General features: G+C 36.3%; 1 protein-coding gene across 2 annotated transcripts in view; it reads left to right on the top strand.

Annotated features, from left to right (window-relative positions):
• The window catches only part of rps6ka2 (ribosomal protein S6 kinase, polypeptide 2), a 76,318-nt gene that overhangs the window by 34,639 nt on the left and 20,548 nt on the right, over window positions 1-21,131 (top strand). For both annotated transcript variants that reach the window (XM_065250425.1, XM_065250433.1), the window contains 8 exons: window positions 3,789-3,895; window positions 11,269-11,306; window positions 11,401-11,543; window positions 15,285-15,355; window positions 15,569-15,657; window positions 18,251-18,315; window positions 19,259-19,361; window positions 19,728-19,858. In XM_065250425.1, the coding sequence (XP_065106497.1) occupies window positions 3,789-3,895; window positions 11,269-11,306; window positions 11,401-11,543; window positions 15,285-15,355; window positions 15,569-15,657; window positions 18,251-18,315; window positions 19,259-19,361; window positions 19,728-19,858 (747 nt within the window). The remainder of the gene's footprint in view (window positions 1-3,788; window positions 3,896-11,268; window positions 11,307-11,400; window positions 11,544-15,284; window positions 15,356-15,568; window positions 15,658-18,250; window positions 18,316-19,258; window positions 19,362-19,727; window positions 19,859-21,131) is intronic.

Genomic DNA, 21,131 nt, shown 5'->3' on the forward strand with positions numbered 1-21,131 from the left:
CGGTTTGGGGCAGCAGAGAAATTGCACATCTCTGATCAGATTTGAGGATGCTAATTGGTTAATTGGTTAAATTTGATATATGTTTTTATTTCTTGAATATTGGTTAAACTTTTACAAAGACCCGCCTCCTTTGGGCAATTTCTCGATTGCCCCACAGCTGAACTTGAGATTTGCAGACAGGAACATATGGGCGAAGCAAATATTATGCACAGATGGATTTCTATCATGTCACATCATACAAATATAAATTTTAGTGCTGGGAAAAGATTAATCGCGATTAATCGCATACAAAATAAAAGTTTATTTTTGCATAATATATGTGTGTGTGCTGTGTGTAATTATTATGTATATTAAACACACTCACATACATATATACATTTAAGAAAATTTTTATTTATATATGTATTTTTTTATTTGTACACAATACAGAATATATCAAAATATAAATAAATATATAAACACATGTAAATGTTTCTTAAATACATACATGAATGTGTGTGTATTTATATATACATAATAATTACACACAGCACACACTTGTATATTATGCTAAAAATCACTTTTATTTTGTATGCGATTAATCACGATTAATCTTTTCCCAGCACTAATACATTTATATAATTTACAAAATAATTATATATTTTTTCTTTTGTGTGTGAGGGAGGGAGGGCAGTATCGTAGCACCCATGGCTCTTTTAACTATTCAGAAGTTGTTTAATTTATTTCAATTATTTAGAAGTTGATTAATACTTAGAAAGTTCAAATTACCCAAGTCATTTCCCATAACAAGTTGACTGGATTGCATTTGGAGTAAAATGGTTTTCCCGATCTATATTTTGAACGTATGCATTTTCCGATGGATGCGGGAAACACTGTATTATATTATTAAATATATCTAAAAATACATTTAAAAAAAACATACACTGTAAAAAAATCCGTAGAAATTACAATGTTATTGCAGCTGGGTTGCCGGTAATTTACCGTAAATTAACATTTATGTTATTTACTGGCAAGAGTTTGTTCAAAGTTAAATAAATTTTAAATATTAACAAGTCTTTATCTTTAAAGAATAAAAACTATGCAATAACAGCCTCATGCAAAGCATTCTGGGAACCAGAAATCATCATCAACCTTATTCTGTTTTTTGCTTCAGATTTTGTTTCCCAGAATGTTTAGCTTGATGCTGTTTTTTTAGTTTTACTCTGTAAATACCAAGACTTGTAAATGTTTAATGTTCATTTAACTTTGAACGAAATGTTGCCAGTAAAAAACATAAATTTAAATCCACGGTAAATTACCGGCAACCCAGCTGCAATTTCTACGGAATTTTTTTACAGTGTATTTCTTTCAGTCACAGTGCTACTATTCAGAGGCAGATGCTGTAGTGGGAGGGGCATTCTGATTCTAGAGAGTTTTTATTGGACAAAATATTTGCATGTAAGATTAGATGTACATTTTAAATGTATAAATTGTCAAATGTTAGGGAGTACACCTGTATATTCAAGTTCTCATCTTAAAACCAATAAACATTGATTAAAAACAACAAATGTTTAAACTTGACAACCACTTACTGTACAATCGCATTGTCCAAAAGAACTAACAACTGCATACTGTATTACTGTTATCATAGCTCACTCATGAGATTGAGAAGTTTATTGATAGATTTGGACTCTTGATGTAATGGTGATTTTCTGTGCAGATCCGTGCTTGAGATGTAAATTAATTACCGCCGGTGCTCAGATCTCTCATCTCTCCGCAGCAGCTGTTGCTCTCCTCTGGAACTTGTTACACCAATCTGCTTCCCTCAATATGGCACGGCCTGTCCTCTGATGCTCACTACACAGGCTAAATAATCTCCTAGTGTTTCAAATTAAATGTGAAAAGAGCATTTTTTGGGGATTTTTATGTTTTGAACTGGCAAACCTGTAGTTTTATTGAATATCAGCCTCTGGCCAGATTAACCAACTATGTTTGACTATTTGTTCCTGCTGTCGCTGTGTTGACTTGCTTAACTGGGAGACTGCTGATTAGATTAGATTAGTTTAAGGTTTAGTACATTCTGGTAATATACTGTAGCTTTTATTATAATGGTCCGGCTACAATCCTAAGACATCACTATTTCACATTTGTAAGTGTATGGTGCTGATGTGCACTTTATGATGTTTTGCACTGCTGTTCATGGTAATGTTGCAAATTCTTTATGTAATAAAAAACTCTTGCTATCAGGTAATTTTTCTTTTAAGGGCCATTTCCATGTAAGATCAAAAGACATTACTAGTTTAATATGACACTTGTGATTTAGCATTTTAATTTACTAAATGTGACCCGTGCTGGCAAAATAAGTTGGAATGTGCACCATTTGATTTTGAGCTAGAGGTAAAGAAAGTATAAATGTTGATTTAGGTCATAATTAAGGTTTTAATAAAAATATGCACATTAAGGCCTTGTCTTAATGATCTCAATGATCTAAATAGTCATTAAACATTTCTGAGAGGAGTACTGTCCAAAAGGCTTAATCTAATACAATTATGTGTGTCCATCCAAATGCGCGTCTGACATTTTGGTTCTGGTTTTAAAACATGCAGGAATTAGAAAATAGAGTGCAGCGCAACTGGTTTTTAATGAGACTCTTATTGGTTTATTGCACATTGTGCTTAGATTTTGTTAAAATAGGGCTCATACAGGCTTTTTTTCTTATTAAACAGTGATAAATTGAAGCTAGTGTAGTTGTGTGTTTGTATATTTTGATAACAGATGCATTTTCGGCTAAGCCCACCTGATTTTCTCTGGGCTCACCCACATTGTAAATCCTGGCATACCCTCGTGCTAAACAGTAATTCTTTTATTATTTTTTTTCCAAAAACTGATGGCTGAATTCCACACCTAAAACCTATATCAATATCTAAAAACAATTTAAATCAAATTAAGATCATAATTTATGTGAATGTTCATAAAAAATTGATATTTTTCAGGCAAGCCAATGGTGTAGTTGAGGAATTTAGTGGTAAACAGGTACAAAAATACTGAAAATCACTCAAAACACAGCTTTATTGTATATATGAGAAGTAAACAAACAAAAAAAGATATATTAATTGTATTATGGAAAATGTATATTTTTCTTACAATTATGCTTTCAATTTTGGGGTCATATAGACCCCAAGGGCCAGAAGTGTAAACAGAAAACGAGGAGCATTTGAGGGTTAAGAGAAAACATTTGCATTAAAAAAAAAACGTGTTCCTGATGAATGTTTATGTTAATCTGCAATACCGCGATTATCCACTAGATGACACTTACCCAATTTATGAAAAACTGAATATTTACTAATTTTAAACTCTGTGTATGTTTTGATAGTCGTTCTAAATCTGATCTCTAACAACATTCCATCACAAAAAATGCATTTAAAAATGCAAATAAAAAATTATTTCAGCTTTTTGCTTTTTGCATTTTTTTTTTAAAGAAAAATACCCACATTTAATCAAAGAGATATTTAAGTGGTTTGTTTGTTTATTGTTTGTTTGTTGGTCTGTTCTTTTATTTGACATATTTGTATGTTTACAAAAAATTATGGCGTGCAACTTTAAAAAAAATGGCTGCCGGGGAATGAGTTAAGTTTCTTAACAGTGATGATCATGGACCACTGAATGTAGCATTTGAACATACTATATTATTACAGCCATATTAATATTTTGATTTATTGCAGACTATCTCGTAAGTTTCAAGTATGTTATGATTGGTTTAAAATGTCAGCCAAATAAAATGTTATTTTATGATATGTTTCTGACTCTAGGTGATGTTCACTGAAGAGGATGTGAAATTTTATTTGGCTGAGCTGGCCTTGGCATTGGATCATCTTCATAGTCTGGGCATCATCTACCGTGATCTCAAACCAGAGAAGTAAGTATAAACTCCCGCTAAAGCTACAGCGATTGTCATTTCCAGCCACTTATTTATACTCTATCCTACTTAGGCATCCAAAATAGTTATGTTATGTTCCCTTCAGCCTGTACAGTTACAGAAATGACCTTGCGTTGATAACCTCTGTAGGACGTTGATTGGACGTTCTGTTCAGGAGGGCTTAAGTCCTGTATTCAAGCATCAATATAATCCACATCTGGATTAGAGCTGAAAGAACTCAGTGAAACTCTCATGTAATTGCAGTCAAAATTCAGAGGTTCAAACAGGGTGATGCAACACCGCCGAGCACCTCGTGTCTTACCACAGCATCTGTTTTGTGTCCCTCTGCTGGTTTCAAAGTGCTTGTCAAAGACTTTGTTCCTCAACGTTAGACTGAAGTATGTACCGGGCTCAACAATAAGAGCAGGCGTACGGCACAGGTCCATTGTGAGAGGCTTGATGCATAGTTCCTCGTTTTGTTTCAATGTTTTTTTAGCTGGCTAACCTAGATAAGAATTTTTCTTTACAAGGTTGTTTGAGTTTCCATTGCTTGCCAGTTGCCTTGTTAGACTGCGGCTTTAGTAAATTTAGTTAATATAGCTTTTATTGTAGTGGTCTGGCTACAATTTTAAAGACGTCATTATTTACATTTTTGTAGGTGTGTGGTGCACTTCATAATTTCCCTATGCTTTGTACACTGCTGTTCAGGGTATTATTGCAAATGCAGATATAATATTATATATTTAATTGTCATGTGTGAGGAAGGAAAGAATCAAATTGCAGACAGCTCTTAACAAAATACTTTATTAAATAACAGAAATATGGCAACAAAGGCAATAATTCAAATGATATAACATATGACACTTGTCCAGCGGGGCAGGACAAGACAAGAGCACACATTGGCATCAAAAGATGCACAACAATCCAGCACAAGACATCAGACACAAAACCATTTAATAGGGAAGAAATAAACTAGGGAACGAGGGCAGACAGGTGTACGGCGTTAACTGATAATAAATAATTAACAAGGGAACAAGTGGGCAGGGTCAAGACTAGAGACAGGAGAGCATGAGGCACACGGACAACAAACACAAGACAACAATATGGCTGTCAGGATCCTGTCACTAGAAACAAGACTAAACAAATACATGGCAGACAGGATCCTGACATTTAATCATTTCTCTTATTTCCCCACAAGTCTTTCTTGTAAAGCTGCTTTGAAGCCAAGAAACATTGCGCTAATAAAACGCTATACAGATAAATGTGACTTGACTTCACTTATAGGTCCTATTTTTAAAACCCTAGTTAGTGTTGCTATAAAAGCATAAATAATACCTGTAAAATGAAAAGCTCAAAATTCACTGCCAGGCAATATACAGTTTTAACTTTAACAGAATTCGCCTTTCAAAGCAGCGAACGGCCGGTTTGGACTACAGTCCTCTACTTCCTGGTTTAATGATGTCAGTAGAACAGTTTTTTGACTAAACTCCACCCACAGGATTACGTCAGTCCCCAGCTAAGCTAACGGCAAGCTAAGCTGCTATCGAATCACAGCACACTAAACAAACTACACAATCAGAACTCAATACGTATCTCTGAAGGAGGGACCTCATAGAACAAGGGAGACATCAGCCTGTTTTAGGACAGTGAAAACAGCGCTATACAGATAAGTAAATTATGTGATAATTAAGGGTGTCACGATTTCGATTTTAAATCGAAATTAAGTCACGACATCGAACTTCGAATTAAAAAATTGGATCGTCGATGCTGCCACGCCCCCATGTCACGTCCGGTCGGCTTGCCAAGCGAGGGAAAAAACCTCTCAGATATTTATATTTTAAACACGAGGGATCGCATGAAATGCATAAAACTGAACAAATACGTAATGATTACTATTTTAGTTTGTTTAGGGTTTGGACAGATGCGAGAGCGCGTGCACGTAAGACAGAGAGAAGCGCAGCTGCTTATGACACGCTGGATTTATTTCAGATGTTAGAGTCCAAGACGCGCGCATTAAGTGCAGGTGCACCCAAGAAGGAATCCTTTTACGATTACAATCCCCTTTATATAATCCTTCCCATACTGTACTCCCACTTATTGTAATACATCTTATTTAAACAATAGACCGAAGGCAGACTCATCCATTCACTGAGAGAGAGAGAGAGAGTGTGTCTTTGTGATAGATGATGTAAATGGAGGTGCTGTGAGAGCAGGTCTCAGTGGAGTGCTCCATATCTTATAAAAACTCTCTGCTATTTCCTGACGTACATGATTGATGGCAAATGCAACACATAGGACAATGTGGCAGTCCCTTCATTAGGAAAAAATATCCTCAATCTTGATCAGCCCTGTTTACTCTGTAAAAGCATTGTAAAAGGATGTGTTATATGACCAATGCTTTTTTTAATGTTCTCACAATAATTGTATTTACTATTCTATGGGTATTTTAAACATAAATGACATATCAGGTTACACTTCATTTCTATAGTTCATACTGTATAGTTCACATACAGTAGAGTTTGTAAAATATCTAAAGTAGACTCTAGGGGTGACCCCGAATAGTCGAAGATTCGATGCATCGATAGGAGAAGCCTGATTCGACTACCAATCTCATAGTCGAATCGTCGCAGATGTGTTATGAAATGAGGATCATTCAATTTTGGCCGTATATGGGTGCACACATTATCTGATTTCACATATAACAGCTTTCTCACAATATATTAATATACTGCATATTATGATAATGCTGCAAATGATGTGAAGTAGCAGCTTCCAATTAATATTTTTAAAATGCCTTAAAGCAGACATATCATGCTTTTAAATCTGTCCTTTTTACATATAAATCATCTATTTGTGGTCTATGTAAAGCGAAACTGCAATGCTTGGGTCTGAATTCCTCATTATTATAGCCCCACAGGCCCCCTTTCTACCCCTTTTCTGATGTGCATCTGAGAGCAACTCATTTTGGTACTGTCTTTTTAAATGCACGTCATACCCTGCCCCCTCTCCAGGTTGCAGAGGTGACACTCGGTTAAACTCCACCCCGTTCGGCCATTTTTGTAGTTTTATAGCAGAGATACGATTATCTAGCTGCACAGAAACTTTTTATTTACTTGTTATTCACAAAATGTCAACAACGGAAGACTTGTCCATCCAGCCTTATATGTTCGCGCCAGAGTCGGAAACGGACTGAGAGGAAAATGAAGACGACGAACCTGCAGAACAACGTCTTCATATGGAGGTATCGCAATGGTCTGAGGCTGCAGCCTCCGGAGGTCGCATATCTAGGCTGCATACGACATCAAGACGGTCTTATTTCAGAATATTAACAATTATAAAGTTTACTATTATTCTTAGTTAATCGTAAGTTGTTGTAATGTGCTCATGACTTGCAAATGTGATGCTCAGTTAACTTAAACCAGGCTTGATGCCCAAAAGCGATCTCCGCAGGCTGCAGCCTTCGGAGTGAGAAACAGCACTGCTAAACCATGACCACCGTGTACTTTACTTTTTTACTTTAAGTTATAAACTGCTTACCGAAGTGCTCTGCTCGTCGTCTCCAAAGAAAGAAGTAATTGACCCCTCAATCAGAAGAAGTCTATCGGCAAATCCTTCTTTATACTGGCGGAGATTGGTGAAGTAGTTATCCTTAAAGTGCCTCGGGCACAGAAAAATGACTTTACCCACAGATGTGAGTACATTTCTTACGCTCTCGTAACTTCTGCATCCTTGAGCTTGGACTACAATATCGCAGCGAGAAATATAAAATGGCGGATTGCTCGTAGTGTTGGGCTGGAAGTCGATGTCCTTATTTAGCAGTTCCGCTGCAAATACTGTGACGTAATTGTTCAAAAAACGTAATAGATAATAGAAAAATCAGAACCGGTTGGAAAATATGACCAAAACAGAATATAAAGATATCAACAAAGCACCTGAAGAGACTAATTTCAACTTTTATGTACTTATAAACACTACAAATATACAACAAAATGCATTTAAGAGCCAAGAAAGTGGATTTAGCATGATATGTCTCCTTTAATAAACCGGGCTTCACGTGCATAAGGTCTCTATGTTAATAAAGCCTTGCCTCTTTGTTTCGACATTTAAAAGACAACGCTGGCAAATTAAACTATGACTTTCGTTCTTTACATAATTTCTATATATTTTTTTTATTTATAAATCACTCTGGGCTATCTGATTTATCTATTTGGCTTGTGTTTTGTTTCCGTGCACTTGAGGCATTTTGCATATTTGTTCTGCACTTTGTTACTTCTGACCTTATTTTATTAAAAAAATTGTATTTATTATAAACGTAAATTCTGATCTAATTTAAGTATGTACATTTTGGATAGTTTTTCGTTGTATCGATGTTGCGCTATTGCGTGCTGGCCATGCTTGCGCATGTAATTTAGCCGAACGGGTTGCTCTGCGTCTCATATTTAGGAGTTCATCAAACTAAACATTAAAAAACGGATGTTTTTCTACGAGTATAAGTTTTTAAAATGTATTTAAAACACATAGTGGTTATATTGTCTATCTTAAAGTTAAACTACAAAACAGGTAAGCCGTTTTTTTTATTTCGGTGATAAAACGGAAACTATCTGCACCGAACCTATTTCTATTTCTATTTCTAATCTATTTCTGCCTGACACGAATGTCTTTCTTGTGATTTAATATTATGGTCAGTCGGTGTTCACTTTCAAATGATAGCAAAGAGATTCCTGAAATAAATAATATCATCCGGTCTTTCTGTATCTAAAGTGAATACAGAGATGATCAAAGTCAAAGCAAGCAAGCAGGTATTTCTGTGCTAAATAATAACGCGTAGTGTCTATAAAATCATTAATTTCAGTGTTTTTCTTGTTATAAATTAAAGTTTAATGAATTGTATATAAAGATTAGTTTTTATCATTTACAGTCACAATCACAAATTATTTGTCATTTCTCATTTGTCGGGTTTTTTTTGGTCATGACTGCTTTGACGCGCTATCTCCATATTAAATAAAAACACTTAATTGTAGCCGGAGTTTCCAAGGCAGGATCACCTTTGTTATTTTTTTTAGGTTTAGTTATCAAAATGTATTTTTGTGTGATGTTCTGTAGATCGTGGCTTTAAAATTTTATGAGGAATAATTAAACAAATGTTGCCTTACATTTTACCTTAAAAAATATATATATAAATGCATCCTCAGTTTTGTCTTCGTTTATTACTTAAAAAAAGTTTTGGTCACTTTATCAGACAGTTGTTTATGTGTGCTGCTTGTGAAAGAAAATAAAAGTTACCAATTTGTACGTGGTCTGGCCCCCTCCCAACCCATGCACACAAACATAGATGATTCGACTATTGGTCGACTATGGAAAGATTCGAAAATTCTGATTCGAATATGTAAATCCTTAGTCGAGGACACCCCTAGTAGACTCAGTGTTACCAATTCTCATTGTTTAATATTTCAAAAACGTTGTTGAAATGTTTATTTTTTTTGGATAATCAATAGATTTAAATAGGGGTGCAAGTTAAATCGACAGATAATGCCTGCTAAAAATAAAAGACTTGTTCAGACTATTTTCTGATTGGATGATTTGAAGTCTTTGTAAAATAGATGATATTCTCACACATGTGGCCAGAGGTTAATGCAACAGTTGCTTAGCATCTGTACAGTAGACAACTAATGTGAGCCTACCTGTAATAACCTAGCTAAAATCACTTTAATTTACTGATTTCTCCATGAAACCATCCTGCAAAGAACATTGTGTGAAAATTAGGGCTGTCAGATTCATTTTAATGCCACTAATTTAATTAACGCACGATTAACGCAACACGCAATTTTTGTTTGACCCTTGGTCTAGCCCACAGCTGAATGAGTTGAGATGCAGCAAGTGACCCGCGCTTTCTAGATGAATCAGAGGTTTTCATAAAAATAAGAACTTTAAGCTCTCGTCTAGCGAATCTAATGCTGTAAATGGTCATTAAACATCTAAAATGATCTTTATCTGTATGTTTCCTGAGAGGTGTACCGTCCTAAATCCATAATCTAAAGCAGTGGTTCTCAATCCTGGTCCTGGAGCCCCACTGCTCTGCACATTTTGTATGTCTCTCTTATCTGATGGACAATAAGATCTTTGCTAATGAGCTGATGATTTGAATCAGCTGTGTTAAACAAGGGAGATATACAAAATGTGCAGAGCAGTGGGGCTCCAGGACCAGGATTGAGAACCACTGATCTAAAGCAAAGATGCATCTTCATTCATTTTTGGTTTGGTTTTTAAAGCATGCAGAAATGATAGAAAATAGACTGCAGGACTTTCTTGATGTTAAAATAATTATTAAGAGAGATAAAGTTCGGGACCTGATTAATGTTAAAAGAGTTATTAAGAGTGACAAGACTCAAAAGTGATCTTCCTGACACTGACGTCTGAAGCGCATGCACACAAACGCACAAGTGCGCGACCCCGATATATAGGGACATCTACACAAAATTACAGTTTTAAAAACATCTGTTTTGACAAGAATTCATGCAGGTATGACCTATAATCTGTTATATCTGAAGTGAATGTTTGGTTAACTGTTGAGGAAAAGTATCTGTTGTGTATCATTATATTCAACCCTTGCATTAGCCTACAGTATCTTAAAGCGGTTCTGTCTCAGTGTCAAAATTAAACAATAAAAGAAAAACATATATTTAACATACATTAATATTGTTTTTGCTTTGCGTAAGCAGGTGTAGTTCTATCATGTTTTGTCAGATTCCAACAAATCATGCATTATTTTGACATTTTTTAATAGAGAATGTTAAAATATAAATAATAAACTATTTTTTGAAAATTTGCTCATTCCAACTGATTTTGCCAGCACAGGTCACAAATGATGCAGCAGCAAACAGAAATGGAGAAAGAACAAGGTCTTCTAAAGGGAAAATCATATATAAAACTATGGCTAATGGTTCTGTTGAAAATGTAAACAGGCTGTTGTAAACATACATTTGCATATAGCATATATATTTGTCCAAATCCATGTTGATCAGAGCGTTAAAAACTTAAAAAGTGTTACATTTAGGTAAATTTAGAACAGATAAAAATGTGAGATTAATTTGCGATTAATCGCCAGTTAACTCCTGAAATCATGTGATTAATCTAGATTAAATATTTTAATCTATTGACAGCCCTATAGTGAAAATATAACCTTGATATCTTTAATATTGACTGAGCAATGTAAAACAATGAATGAAATCAAACTTTGATGCTCCAAATGTCATCACTGCATTATGAGACTTTAACCTGGATTTCACAGACAGGGTCACAAATTTGTTACATTGGGCAGTATTGCCACTGAGAACATGCAAATATTTATAGTTTAAATGTTTTTGTTTTCCCAGCATTCTCCTCGATGAAGAAGGTCATATAAAAATCACAGGTGAGCAGAATTTATTTTTTTCATTTGCTTTCGGCTTATAGCTACAGCAATATATCTCTCCACAGTTGCCATCAATGTGTGCTGAATTTTTCAGATTTCGGCTTGAGCAAAGAGGCGATAGACCACGACAAGCGAGCGTACTCGTTCTGCGGGACCATCGAGTACATGGCCCCAGAGGTGGTCAATAGACGAGGTCACACTCAAAGCGCTGACTGGTGGTCTTTTGGAGTCCTAATGGTAAGTGTCCTTGGAGATTACAGTCGGTTACGTGAGCGCTGAAGGGCTTTAGCATTGTAAGTGCATACAGACCCTTGCCTATGGGGTTGCAAGATAATGCGGTTGTAGCTCTGCAGGATTCTCTAAATCCATTTTTGTGTAAAATGATGGAGCACATTTCACTCACATTAGGCTGTGGGATGTCTTTAATGTTTCTGAATAACCCTTGCTTATCCTGTGCTCCACATATCCCGGAGTGTTGGAATTTACTGCAATACTGGAATTTAGAAGCAATAGAACCCCACAGAAATTTGGGCGACGCTATATGTAAACGTATTATGTCATGCAAACTCGGTTGCGTTTAGTTATTATGATAAACGTTCACTTAAGTAAATAAAATGCATTAGTTAGTCTCTGCATTACCCAAAGAAACCTAAACCTGTTCAGCATATATTTTAATCGAGACAAATGATGCTCTGGTTATAATTGTATTTCTGAAGATATGTTAGCATTGCATAACATAATTTTTTCTGTCAGAATTTGGCTCCCAGGAAACATCATTGATAATCCAATAACTGCCTGAGCAGCAGTGTCATTTTGTTCGCTCATGCATCATCTTCTAAGTGTCAGGAAATGGAACGCATTTTTAGTCGAAAATCAGAGATACACGGCAGAAACAAAGATGTACAAGAAGTACATCATTACATACAACAATCATTACACAAAGTATACACTAAGGTCTTAAAGTGATTTATTGACTTGACATTTTCTCACAAGATGGAAGAGAACAGTTAGCATCTTCTTGCCGCCAAAGATTTTCTATTCATTTTGAAAATATCAGCTTTTTTATTATGGCCGTAAGCTGTGTTTGGTAATGACTTTTAGATGAGGGTACGTCCTTTGAGAGTACCCATTTCCACAGAAGTGTTTTGCCCAGACCAGCGCTATTGTTGGAGCAAATAACTTTTGAAGATATTCTCCCTTATAAGTATGAAGTGGTCAACCCAAACTACATCTAACTTTAAAGTGTTTGTGATTGATGTGGAACAGTGAAATAGCTGCTACATCTGGAAAACGTTGCCTGTTTTTGTCACTGAAAGAAATGTTTGTATGTTGGAAAAAAATATTTTAATAATTAATAGTTAATTAATGTTTTCTCACGGCAATTCGTGTGTATTTTACGAGGTGGTTAATTAGAATAAATCTGTCTTCGCAAGATCTGCTTTCACCCCAGTGATGTTCGATTGAGGGGTGTGGTTAAAGCCCGTAGTATAGTCTGTTTTGATGTAAATGTACGTGCACGGCCGAACACACACATAGGCTTGCAAAGTATAGCTTATTTGACTCGTACTTGTACACAGACATTCGTCGTATGCACATTGCGACGAAACTGAATGCATCTCCTGGGCTACATTCTCCTGTACACGCATGTATGACCTTTACAAAAATCATAGTAGTGTGCGTACTATTCTGATGACGAAATATGCGTCACATGCATTGTATGCGGATCTCACAGATTTCTGGCTTATGGGTCAAGAGTACTATTTGAAGAGATCAGATGCATAGTTGGAGATGGTGGGAGACCAGAGCCACTTATCATTTTGTCTGAGCTATTAATTGAAGAATTTATATTTAAATATTGATATTATTATAGGAAGAAGTTTGCATTAAAATGTAATTAATAATTTGGCGTACTGTCTAAGGGGAGGGCTCAGATAGCCTGACTACGTCAGACTTTGTACTTCCGCTAAATTTCATTACGCTTCTGTACTCAGTCTGAGATACCTCCCATTCAAACCGTTTTCCTCAGGTCTCAAAACAACCGGCGAATCAATGAACAGAGGGCGGGCTGAGAGCCGTGACGTAGACGCTAAGCGCCGAATGTACGGTTGTAGTTTGTAGTGGACATGGAGGCACAGAAAGCTATTTGCTCTGTTGTGGAGAACCGGCACTTGCCAACTTAATCCCGAACAAGAAAAGTGTTTGTTAAACATTTTGAATGGAGATTATGTTGTTGCCCTACTCCCGACAGGTTTTGGGAAAAGTTTAATTTATCAACTATTATCGATCGTCAGCGAGAAACTGTGTGCAGCACAGCTTGACGTGCACAACAATTGAGATATCATGGAAGGAAATTTCATTGTTCACAGTTAATGGTGGAGGACGCGTGGGCAAACATTCTTTGGTGACGTTCCTGATTAACCAGAAAAAAGGTAGGAAGATTTAATTTACATATGGTTATGGCCGTCTGGTGGAAGAGTTTGAGAGGAGAGAGGGGCGTTCCTCCACTTAGACGTGAGTGGAAAGACACTGTAAGGATAGTGTTCAACTAGCTCTGGCCCGATTTACTTTACATAATCTGCAGAAGTCGTTCATAGCCATGTTACCGGTATTTCGCTCGATGGGTTTGTTTTCACATCATGCGTGTGTTTTACAGCAGAAATTTGATGCGGCTGAGCTGGCGCATAACGCACATCATATCCAAACGTTATGTGATTGGCTTACGTTTAGACCAATGATTTTAAACTTCAGACAAGCCCCTCCCATGAGAAGGAAAACGATTGTCAATTATGCCCAGCCAGACTCTGTCTATGAAGCGAAGCAAAATAGCAGAGGATGGTTCTACCAGGCTAGGGCTCAGAGCTCAGAGTCTTAAAGTATTGCAGTACTATTGTTTGCCAAAGGTGCCTTCCCAAGCACAAGCACATGTTCAGATGCAAAACCCACCTCTGTCAATGTCACTGACCGAATTCTCTTGATACATATTATACATTCATTGAATACTTTTGCTTCATAATCGCTTAGATTTAGGGGTGATTTAGAACTTGCTTGAAATAGCGCTTTGTTGGCAGAATCCACTAAACACCACATAGAGTTTTCAGCAAAGTCCTCTAAGTTCATGGAAGAAGAATTGGATGACAGTGTGCATATGAGCTGGATTTAAATTGGGTCCATTGTAAGCAGGGCTTTGAACCAGATTTTTTCCCAGTTGGTTCCAAACAGAAACAGTATTTGAACATTTCTGGTTTTCGGTTCAACCCTAAAATTGATGTTCCTGAACCGGTTAGAACAAAAAATTAAGTTCCAGAACCAGTTAATAACGTTCCATGTGAGCTGTGGGACTAAATAAGAAGGCTGATCATTAGGACATTAAACTTAAATTATTAGTCTACATTAGTCTCTATTTTGTCATCAAACATTAAAAAAGGCTACATTATGTAAGCGGCATAACTGTAATTCTGACATGCCTACATTTGTTGAGTGCACTTAAACACGCGCACACACACAGATGGAGGACGAATTCCAAACCTTAATTCCACCCTAATGGGTGCTTCAGTTTTCTAAATTTTTTCATTTTTCAATAACGTTTGTTATTGCCATTAAAGTGAAATTACTGAACCCAAACATAAGAGCCTGATAAAAAAATGCTTATTATATATGCTTCATATAGCCTTGTATTTTTCATATACAGTAGTACATTTACTCTGTTTGTATTAAAGTCACTGAGTCAGTGTATGGTAAATACAATTTCATGGTGTGTCTCTTAATAACGTAAAGATTATAATATTAAATCAACAACGATTTTAACCAAATCAAAGCCAAATGTTGCCACAGCATTACCCATCCTTAAAATGAATTCACTCATACATTTGGTGTTTCAGCATGTGCTGTTACTGTGAAGAGGTGCTTAACATACCTCTTTCCTAAATTCCTAAATAAACTTGGTAGACCAAAGCCTGATGTTTCTATTCCTGTTCCCAGTTTGAAATGCTGACTGGATCGCTGCCATTTCAAGGCAAAGACCGAAAAGAGACCATGGCACTTATTCTCAAGTAAGTATTACTAGTTTTTGTTATATATGTTTTTGTATTTGTGCATTTTTCGACAGGATCATTCTCTTTTGAATTAAAGATTTTTTTTTTTTGAAAATTGTTCTAACAAATGGATCTGTCAAGATGATTTGTGATATTTGTTGCTTTGAATCCCAATCTGATTTGTTTTCTGAATTTAATAACAGATTTAATGAATTCTTTTGTCTTTCACAGGGCAAAACTAGGCATGCCTCAGTTCCTGAGCCCAGAAGTTCAGAGTTTATTGCGGGCTCTCTTTAAAAGAAACCCCACCAATAGATTAGGTAGGCTACAGGATCACATTACTTATACACTACATTTCACAGAGGTGACGTCCTTCCCAAGGTCTAGCTGGTCTCTTAATCTGACCAAGCTGGTTTTCAGCTGGTTTCGCTGGTCTCTCACTCTGACAAAGCTGATATTCTGAAGGACTTGCTGGTCTATCAGTCTTACCATGTTAGTTTTAAGCTGGTCTCTACATCTGACCAAGCTGGTTTTCAGCAAATCTGGCTGGTTTCTCCATCTGACCTAGCTGGAAACCAAGCTGGAGATCAGCTAGACTTTTCAGTTGTTTTTCAGAAGGTCTAGTTGGCCTCTCAATCTGACCAAGCTGGTTTTAAGCAAGTCTAGCTGGTCTCTCGGTCTGACCAACCTGATATTCTGGAGGTCGAGCTGGTCTCTTACTCTGACAAAGCTGATTTTCAGGAGGTCTTGCCGATCTCTCAGTCTGACCAAGCTGGTTTTTAGCAGGTCTAGCTGATCTGTTAGTCCGACCAAGCTGATTTCTAGCAGGTCTAGCTAATCTCTTAGTTTGACCAAGCTGGTTTTTAGCAAGTCTAGCTGGTCTCCCAGTCTGATCAATCTGATTTTCAGGTGGTATATCTTGTCTCTCTTAGTTTCACCAAGTTGGTTTCAGGAGGTCTTGCTGGTCTATCAGTCTGACCAAGCTGATTTTCAAGAGGTATATACCTGCCCGACTAGTGAAAAACAAGACCTGCAAATCACTTACTCTTGGTAAAGATGTCTTTTTTGGTAGAGGTAGAATGAACAATATAAATGCTCAGCAAAGGAAGGGTTTATTCAGTGACAGTGATACCTCTTTTAGCTGAATAATGTATAAAGCAATTTTACATTGTTCTCCTGAGAGTAGTGGCAGGGATGAATCTCATTTAAGTCAGAGTCGATGATTTCCTGAGTGCAGTCAGGCTTTCAGCCGCTGCTACTAAATGTTTGTCAAAGCTGAGATTGAATTTAGCTGGAGCCATCATTTTATCCATAATTTATAAATGCCTCCGAGACCTTCTGTTGACTGCGGTTTAATATCTCTCTGTCCCAGATTAGCTCTAAACATTCTAGCACAGTCATCTTATGAGTCCTATCATACTGAGAATGCTAAAGTGAAAGAGCAGCGTGTTTCAGACATGCTGTTGTGGTTGGGCAATAGAGCGTAACAGCAGGGTTCTGGATATAAAAATCTAATTCATTTTCTCAGTGGAAAGATTGATTTTTAAGAATACTTTTTAACACTAACCAACAATATGTCTCAGTATGTATCGGATGGACACGATCCAATCCCAAGATGCCTCAGGAGCTGAGAAATTCAAAATGTTAATACATTAAAGTGTCTTTTTTTCAAATTACATCAAAAATGTGTCTTGTTCTTAACTCTTTCCCTGCCAATGACGAGTTTTTCTGGCAATCTGTATTTTCGCTACTATCCACCAGGTGGCGCTCTTACTCAGCTTATAAACCTGGAAATATTCGCTTAGGGCAAACAGTTCATCAGTTGAGGGCTGCAACTCCAATTTTTTAAATGACAATATCCTGGCCAGACCACTGTTGTCAGTGATATAAGTATTTGAAATGAAAATGATTTCTTAATGTCTAGTGACATATGAGGGCCATTTTGATATACATTTATAATGTTCCTTTAAAACCTAAGTAAAGTATTTTCACCATTGCTGTATGTCAGAGGTGACCACAAATGACAATGACAAAACATAATACAGGTAGTACATGTCCTAAATATGTGTGAATTACAAGGTATACAATGTCAATATCACTGTGTTTGTCACCTGGGTCAAACCCATGACCTTTTGAGCTGCTAACGCAAAGCTCTACCAAAGAGCTATACATGAGCATATTATACAATATAAATCATTTAATTAATTTAATTCGTTACATACTGACACATTACTGTCACAATTTCGGAGGCAGGGAGCGTGTTTAATTTTCCAGGTGAAGAACTTTACTACCTATAATTTTTAACACAACACAACCAATCATGACAGCTGCTCTTACTGTGGCGTCTGGACAGAGAAGTGATCGTCCACTCTTATGAGGCATTGTGAATGATGTCATCGAGTCTTACTTCAGTTAATGACAAGCTGTCTATTTTTGTTTACAATTTCACAAAAAGGTTGAAATATTTTTTTTATATTTTAAATTTCAAATATATTTTGTTAATTATTATTGATTATTTTATTACTTCAAGGAAAAATCCTTTCGCTTCAAATCAAAGTTTTTTTATGTTAAAGATGATTTGGAGCTGTCTGGTTTTGGTTCAGAGTGTGAAAAGGATTTTTTTAAAGGATTTATGTATGTAAATCAGAAAATACTTTCTGGAAAACCAAAGCTGCTTATAGTAAGTTTAAAAGTTTAGCTACATGATGGCACACAGAGTGTCAAAGGATGTTAGACTCACTGGCAGATTGAAGTTTCATTTGAGATATCATTCTTTAAACAAGTGACAGATGATGAAGTTTCATGTGACAGATGATTTCTTTTTTTAGATGATTTATTTATCCTGTACAGAATGAAAGAATTATGTCCTTGCAAAACATTAAATGTGATGTTTGTACTCTGGTCGTTCTCTAGGTGCAGGACCTGATGGAGTAGAAGAAATTAAACGCCATATATTTTTTGCAACAATAGACTGGAATGTGAGTTGCATTTCATTTCAGTGCTTCATGTTACGTTGATGTTTTTAATCAGACATGAATATTTAGCCTGGTAACCTGCATTTAATATTAAGCTAAATAGAAATTCTTACAAGACAAGATACAGAACTACTGTAATCGCTTCACTGTCGCCATGTAAAATGTACATAATAAGTAAATATTGAAATGAAATGTAATAGACGTCTAACCATAGCCAAAAAATTAAATTAAATTAAATTAAATATTAAATTAAATTAAATTAAATTAAATTAGCATCTTGTCATCACTGTTGTCACCACTTTACATGATGGTATATCATACATCATACAAGTTATTTTTGCAAAAATGACATTCAAGTCAAGTTTATTTTAGCTAGAAGTGCATTACACATAGCTGGACTATATCGGGTCTATACTCTTAGTAATAAAGGTACAAAGTTTTTACTGGGGTGATACCCTATAAAAGGTACACCTTTGTACCTAAAGAATAGAAATCAGTACCTCAAAAGTAGATATTGGTACTTCAAAGATACATATCTGTACCTGAATGGTACATATTAAAGGGCACTGTCCCAGTGACAGCTTTGGTACCTTTATTTCTGACAGTGTAGTTAACCTAGACGGTGAAATGGCGGCTATTGTTTGTTGGGATGTCAAGTTGAGCACATTGCATTGTGTGGTACAATGTTGTGTGCTATAGTTGCTGCACATTTTGTCAAATTTAGCAAGTCAATTATTCAGTTTAATTCTGTGCAATGTATACACCATACACTACACATTTTTAGCAAATATCAGCTGCAATCCCATTCATTTTTGACAGAGGAAAAACAATTAAACAATAAGAATTATTGCTCCAGTATATTTCGAGCAATTCTTTCCTAAATGCATCTTTTAAAATGTTTAAATTGACTCTCATTTTTTTATGTTTCTGTCTTATTGGTTAACAGAAGTTGTACAGACGAGAAATCAAGCCTCCGTTTAAACCAGCAGTGGGCCGACCAGAGGACACCTTTCATTTTGATCCAGAGTTTACATCACGCACACCAACAGGTGCCTTTAAACGTTGAATTTAAGTTGGGTTTCAGATTGCACACGTGATGCTCATACGTTTTTATTTTTGAAGTACGTTAAAAATTGTAACTTTTGAATAGACCGCTTTTGTGCATCATGCACAATAAGAGTCAATGTGAGAGTGGGCTTACATAACAGTGTGTGTCCAGCAAGCGCACACAGAGAGAGCAAAAACAAATTAGACTGAACTGTCATTACAAAACCTGTTTACAAGGAGCCCAGAGGCACAGCCACATGGAGGGTAAAGTCAATTCATTCTGCTGGAATAGGATCGATTGTGAGTTTCCATTCATAGAGAGACTTTGCTGCCTTTCTAAATAGATTTGTGTCTCTGTGTGTCTACAGACTCGCCTGGCGTACCGGCCAGTGCAAACGCCCATCAGCTCTTCCGTGGCTTCAGCTTTGTGGCCTCTAACCTGGGTCAAGAACCGCCTATGACAGAGACCAAGCAAAATTCGGTTAATCCCATTGTACAGGTAAAGAGGACTCTGAAAACTGAGGTGGTTAAGATCTGAGTTGATCAGTTAAAGGGTTGCAAGTTTAAGCATCATTATGTTTAACACTAAATACTAATTGAATTCAATTAAAAAACTAATTCTGTATTGCTTTTCACAATATTGCATTCTAGCAAAGCAGCTTATGAAATATACAGCATATTACGTTATATAGGATATCTGGTATTCTTACGAAATACAAGTACATAAGCCGTATAAATTGCAAAAAAAAAACAGATCAAATCAGACCATTTTATTGCTCTATCAAACATGATGGTGAATTCAGTTTTTAATAAGATAAGTATATGTTAGCAGTACTAACAGTACAATACTTGAGACGCTGAAACATTGCTATATTTTGAATAAAGTTGTAGTGCTAAAAAAATGTGCATTTCAAAAAATGTATATTAACTCTTTCCCCGCTAGCGTTTTTAAAAAGGTAGCCAGCACCAGCATTTTTTACAAAAGTTTAATTCCTTCCAGAAAATGTTATTTTTCAAATTATAAACATACAATATATCAAATAAAAAACAGACCCTCTGCTTTCAAACAAAGAAAAAAGTTTAATCCTACCTTCATCTCAAATATGGGAAGGTTTCTTAAAAAAATACCATAACTGGGTTTTTATGAAGGACTTTTGATAGAGATCAGATTCAGAGCGATGATCAAAACACACACAGAGTTTGAACTGTTTGCCCTACGGTAATACTTCTGGGTTTTATACGTTGGTAAGAGCGCCACCTGATGGACAATAGCGGAAATACGGATTGACGGAAAATCTCATCATTGGCAGGGAAGCGTTTTCTCTTAATTGACGAGTTAACTCATCAATGGCAGGGAAAGAGTTAAAAGCAGGGCTCCGACTAGAGATTAATCATTCTTTTGCGCTTTTGCTTCTGCACCCTGTCAGGTTTGCCAAAATTTAAAATTAGTCCAAAAGCATATACCAGCAACTAATGAACCAAATCCTTAGGGAGCTAACCCACAGAATATCATCAGCCTGTGGACACAGTTTAAAATAAGTCCATATTAGATCTCCGCCGAAAGGCCGCAGACTTGGCAGCGCCGTGGACCTGGCAACGCTGCTTTGTTTTAACCATGCTGGTCGTGCGGTGAGAAGAAGTGGCTGATTTTGAGCATGCAAAATGAAGAAACATTGTATGAAGAAACAGCACCTGACTTTAATCATAAGTGCACAGTTCGCGATGTATGAAGTGGATGCGTGTTCACGCAGTCAGACGATTGTGCGGGAGAA

Source organism: Paramisgurnus dabryanus, chromosome 20 (assembly GCF_030506205.2).
Source record: "Paramisgurnus dabryanus chromosome 20, PD_genome_1.1, whole genome shotgun sequence".
Classification (NCBI taxonomy): Eukaryota; Metazoa; Chordata; class Actinopteri; order Cypriniformes; family Cobitidae; genus Paramisgurnus; species Paramisgurnus dabryanus.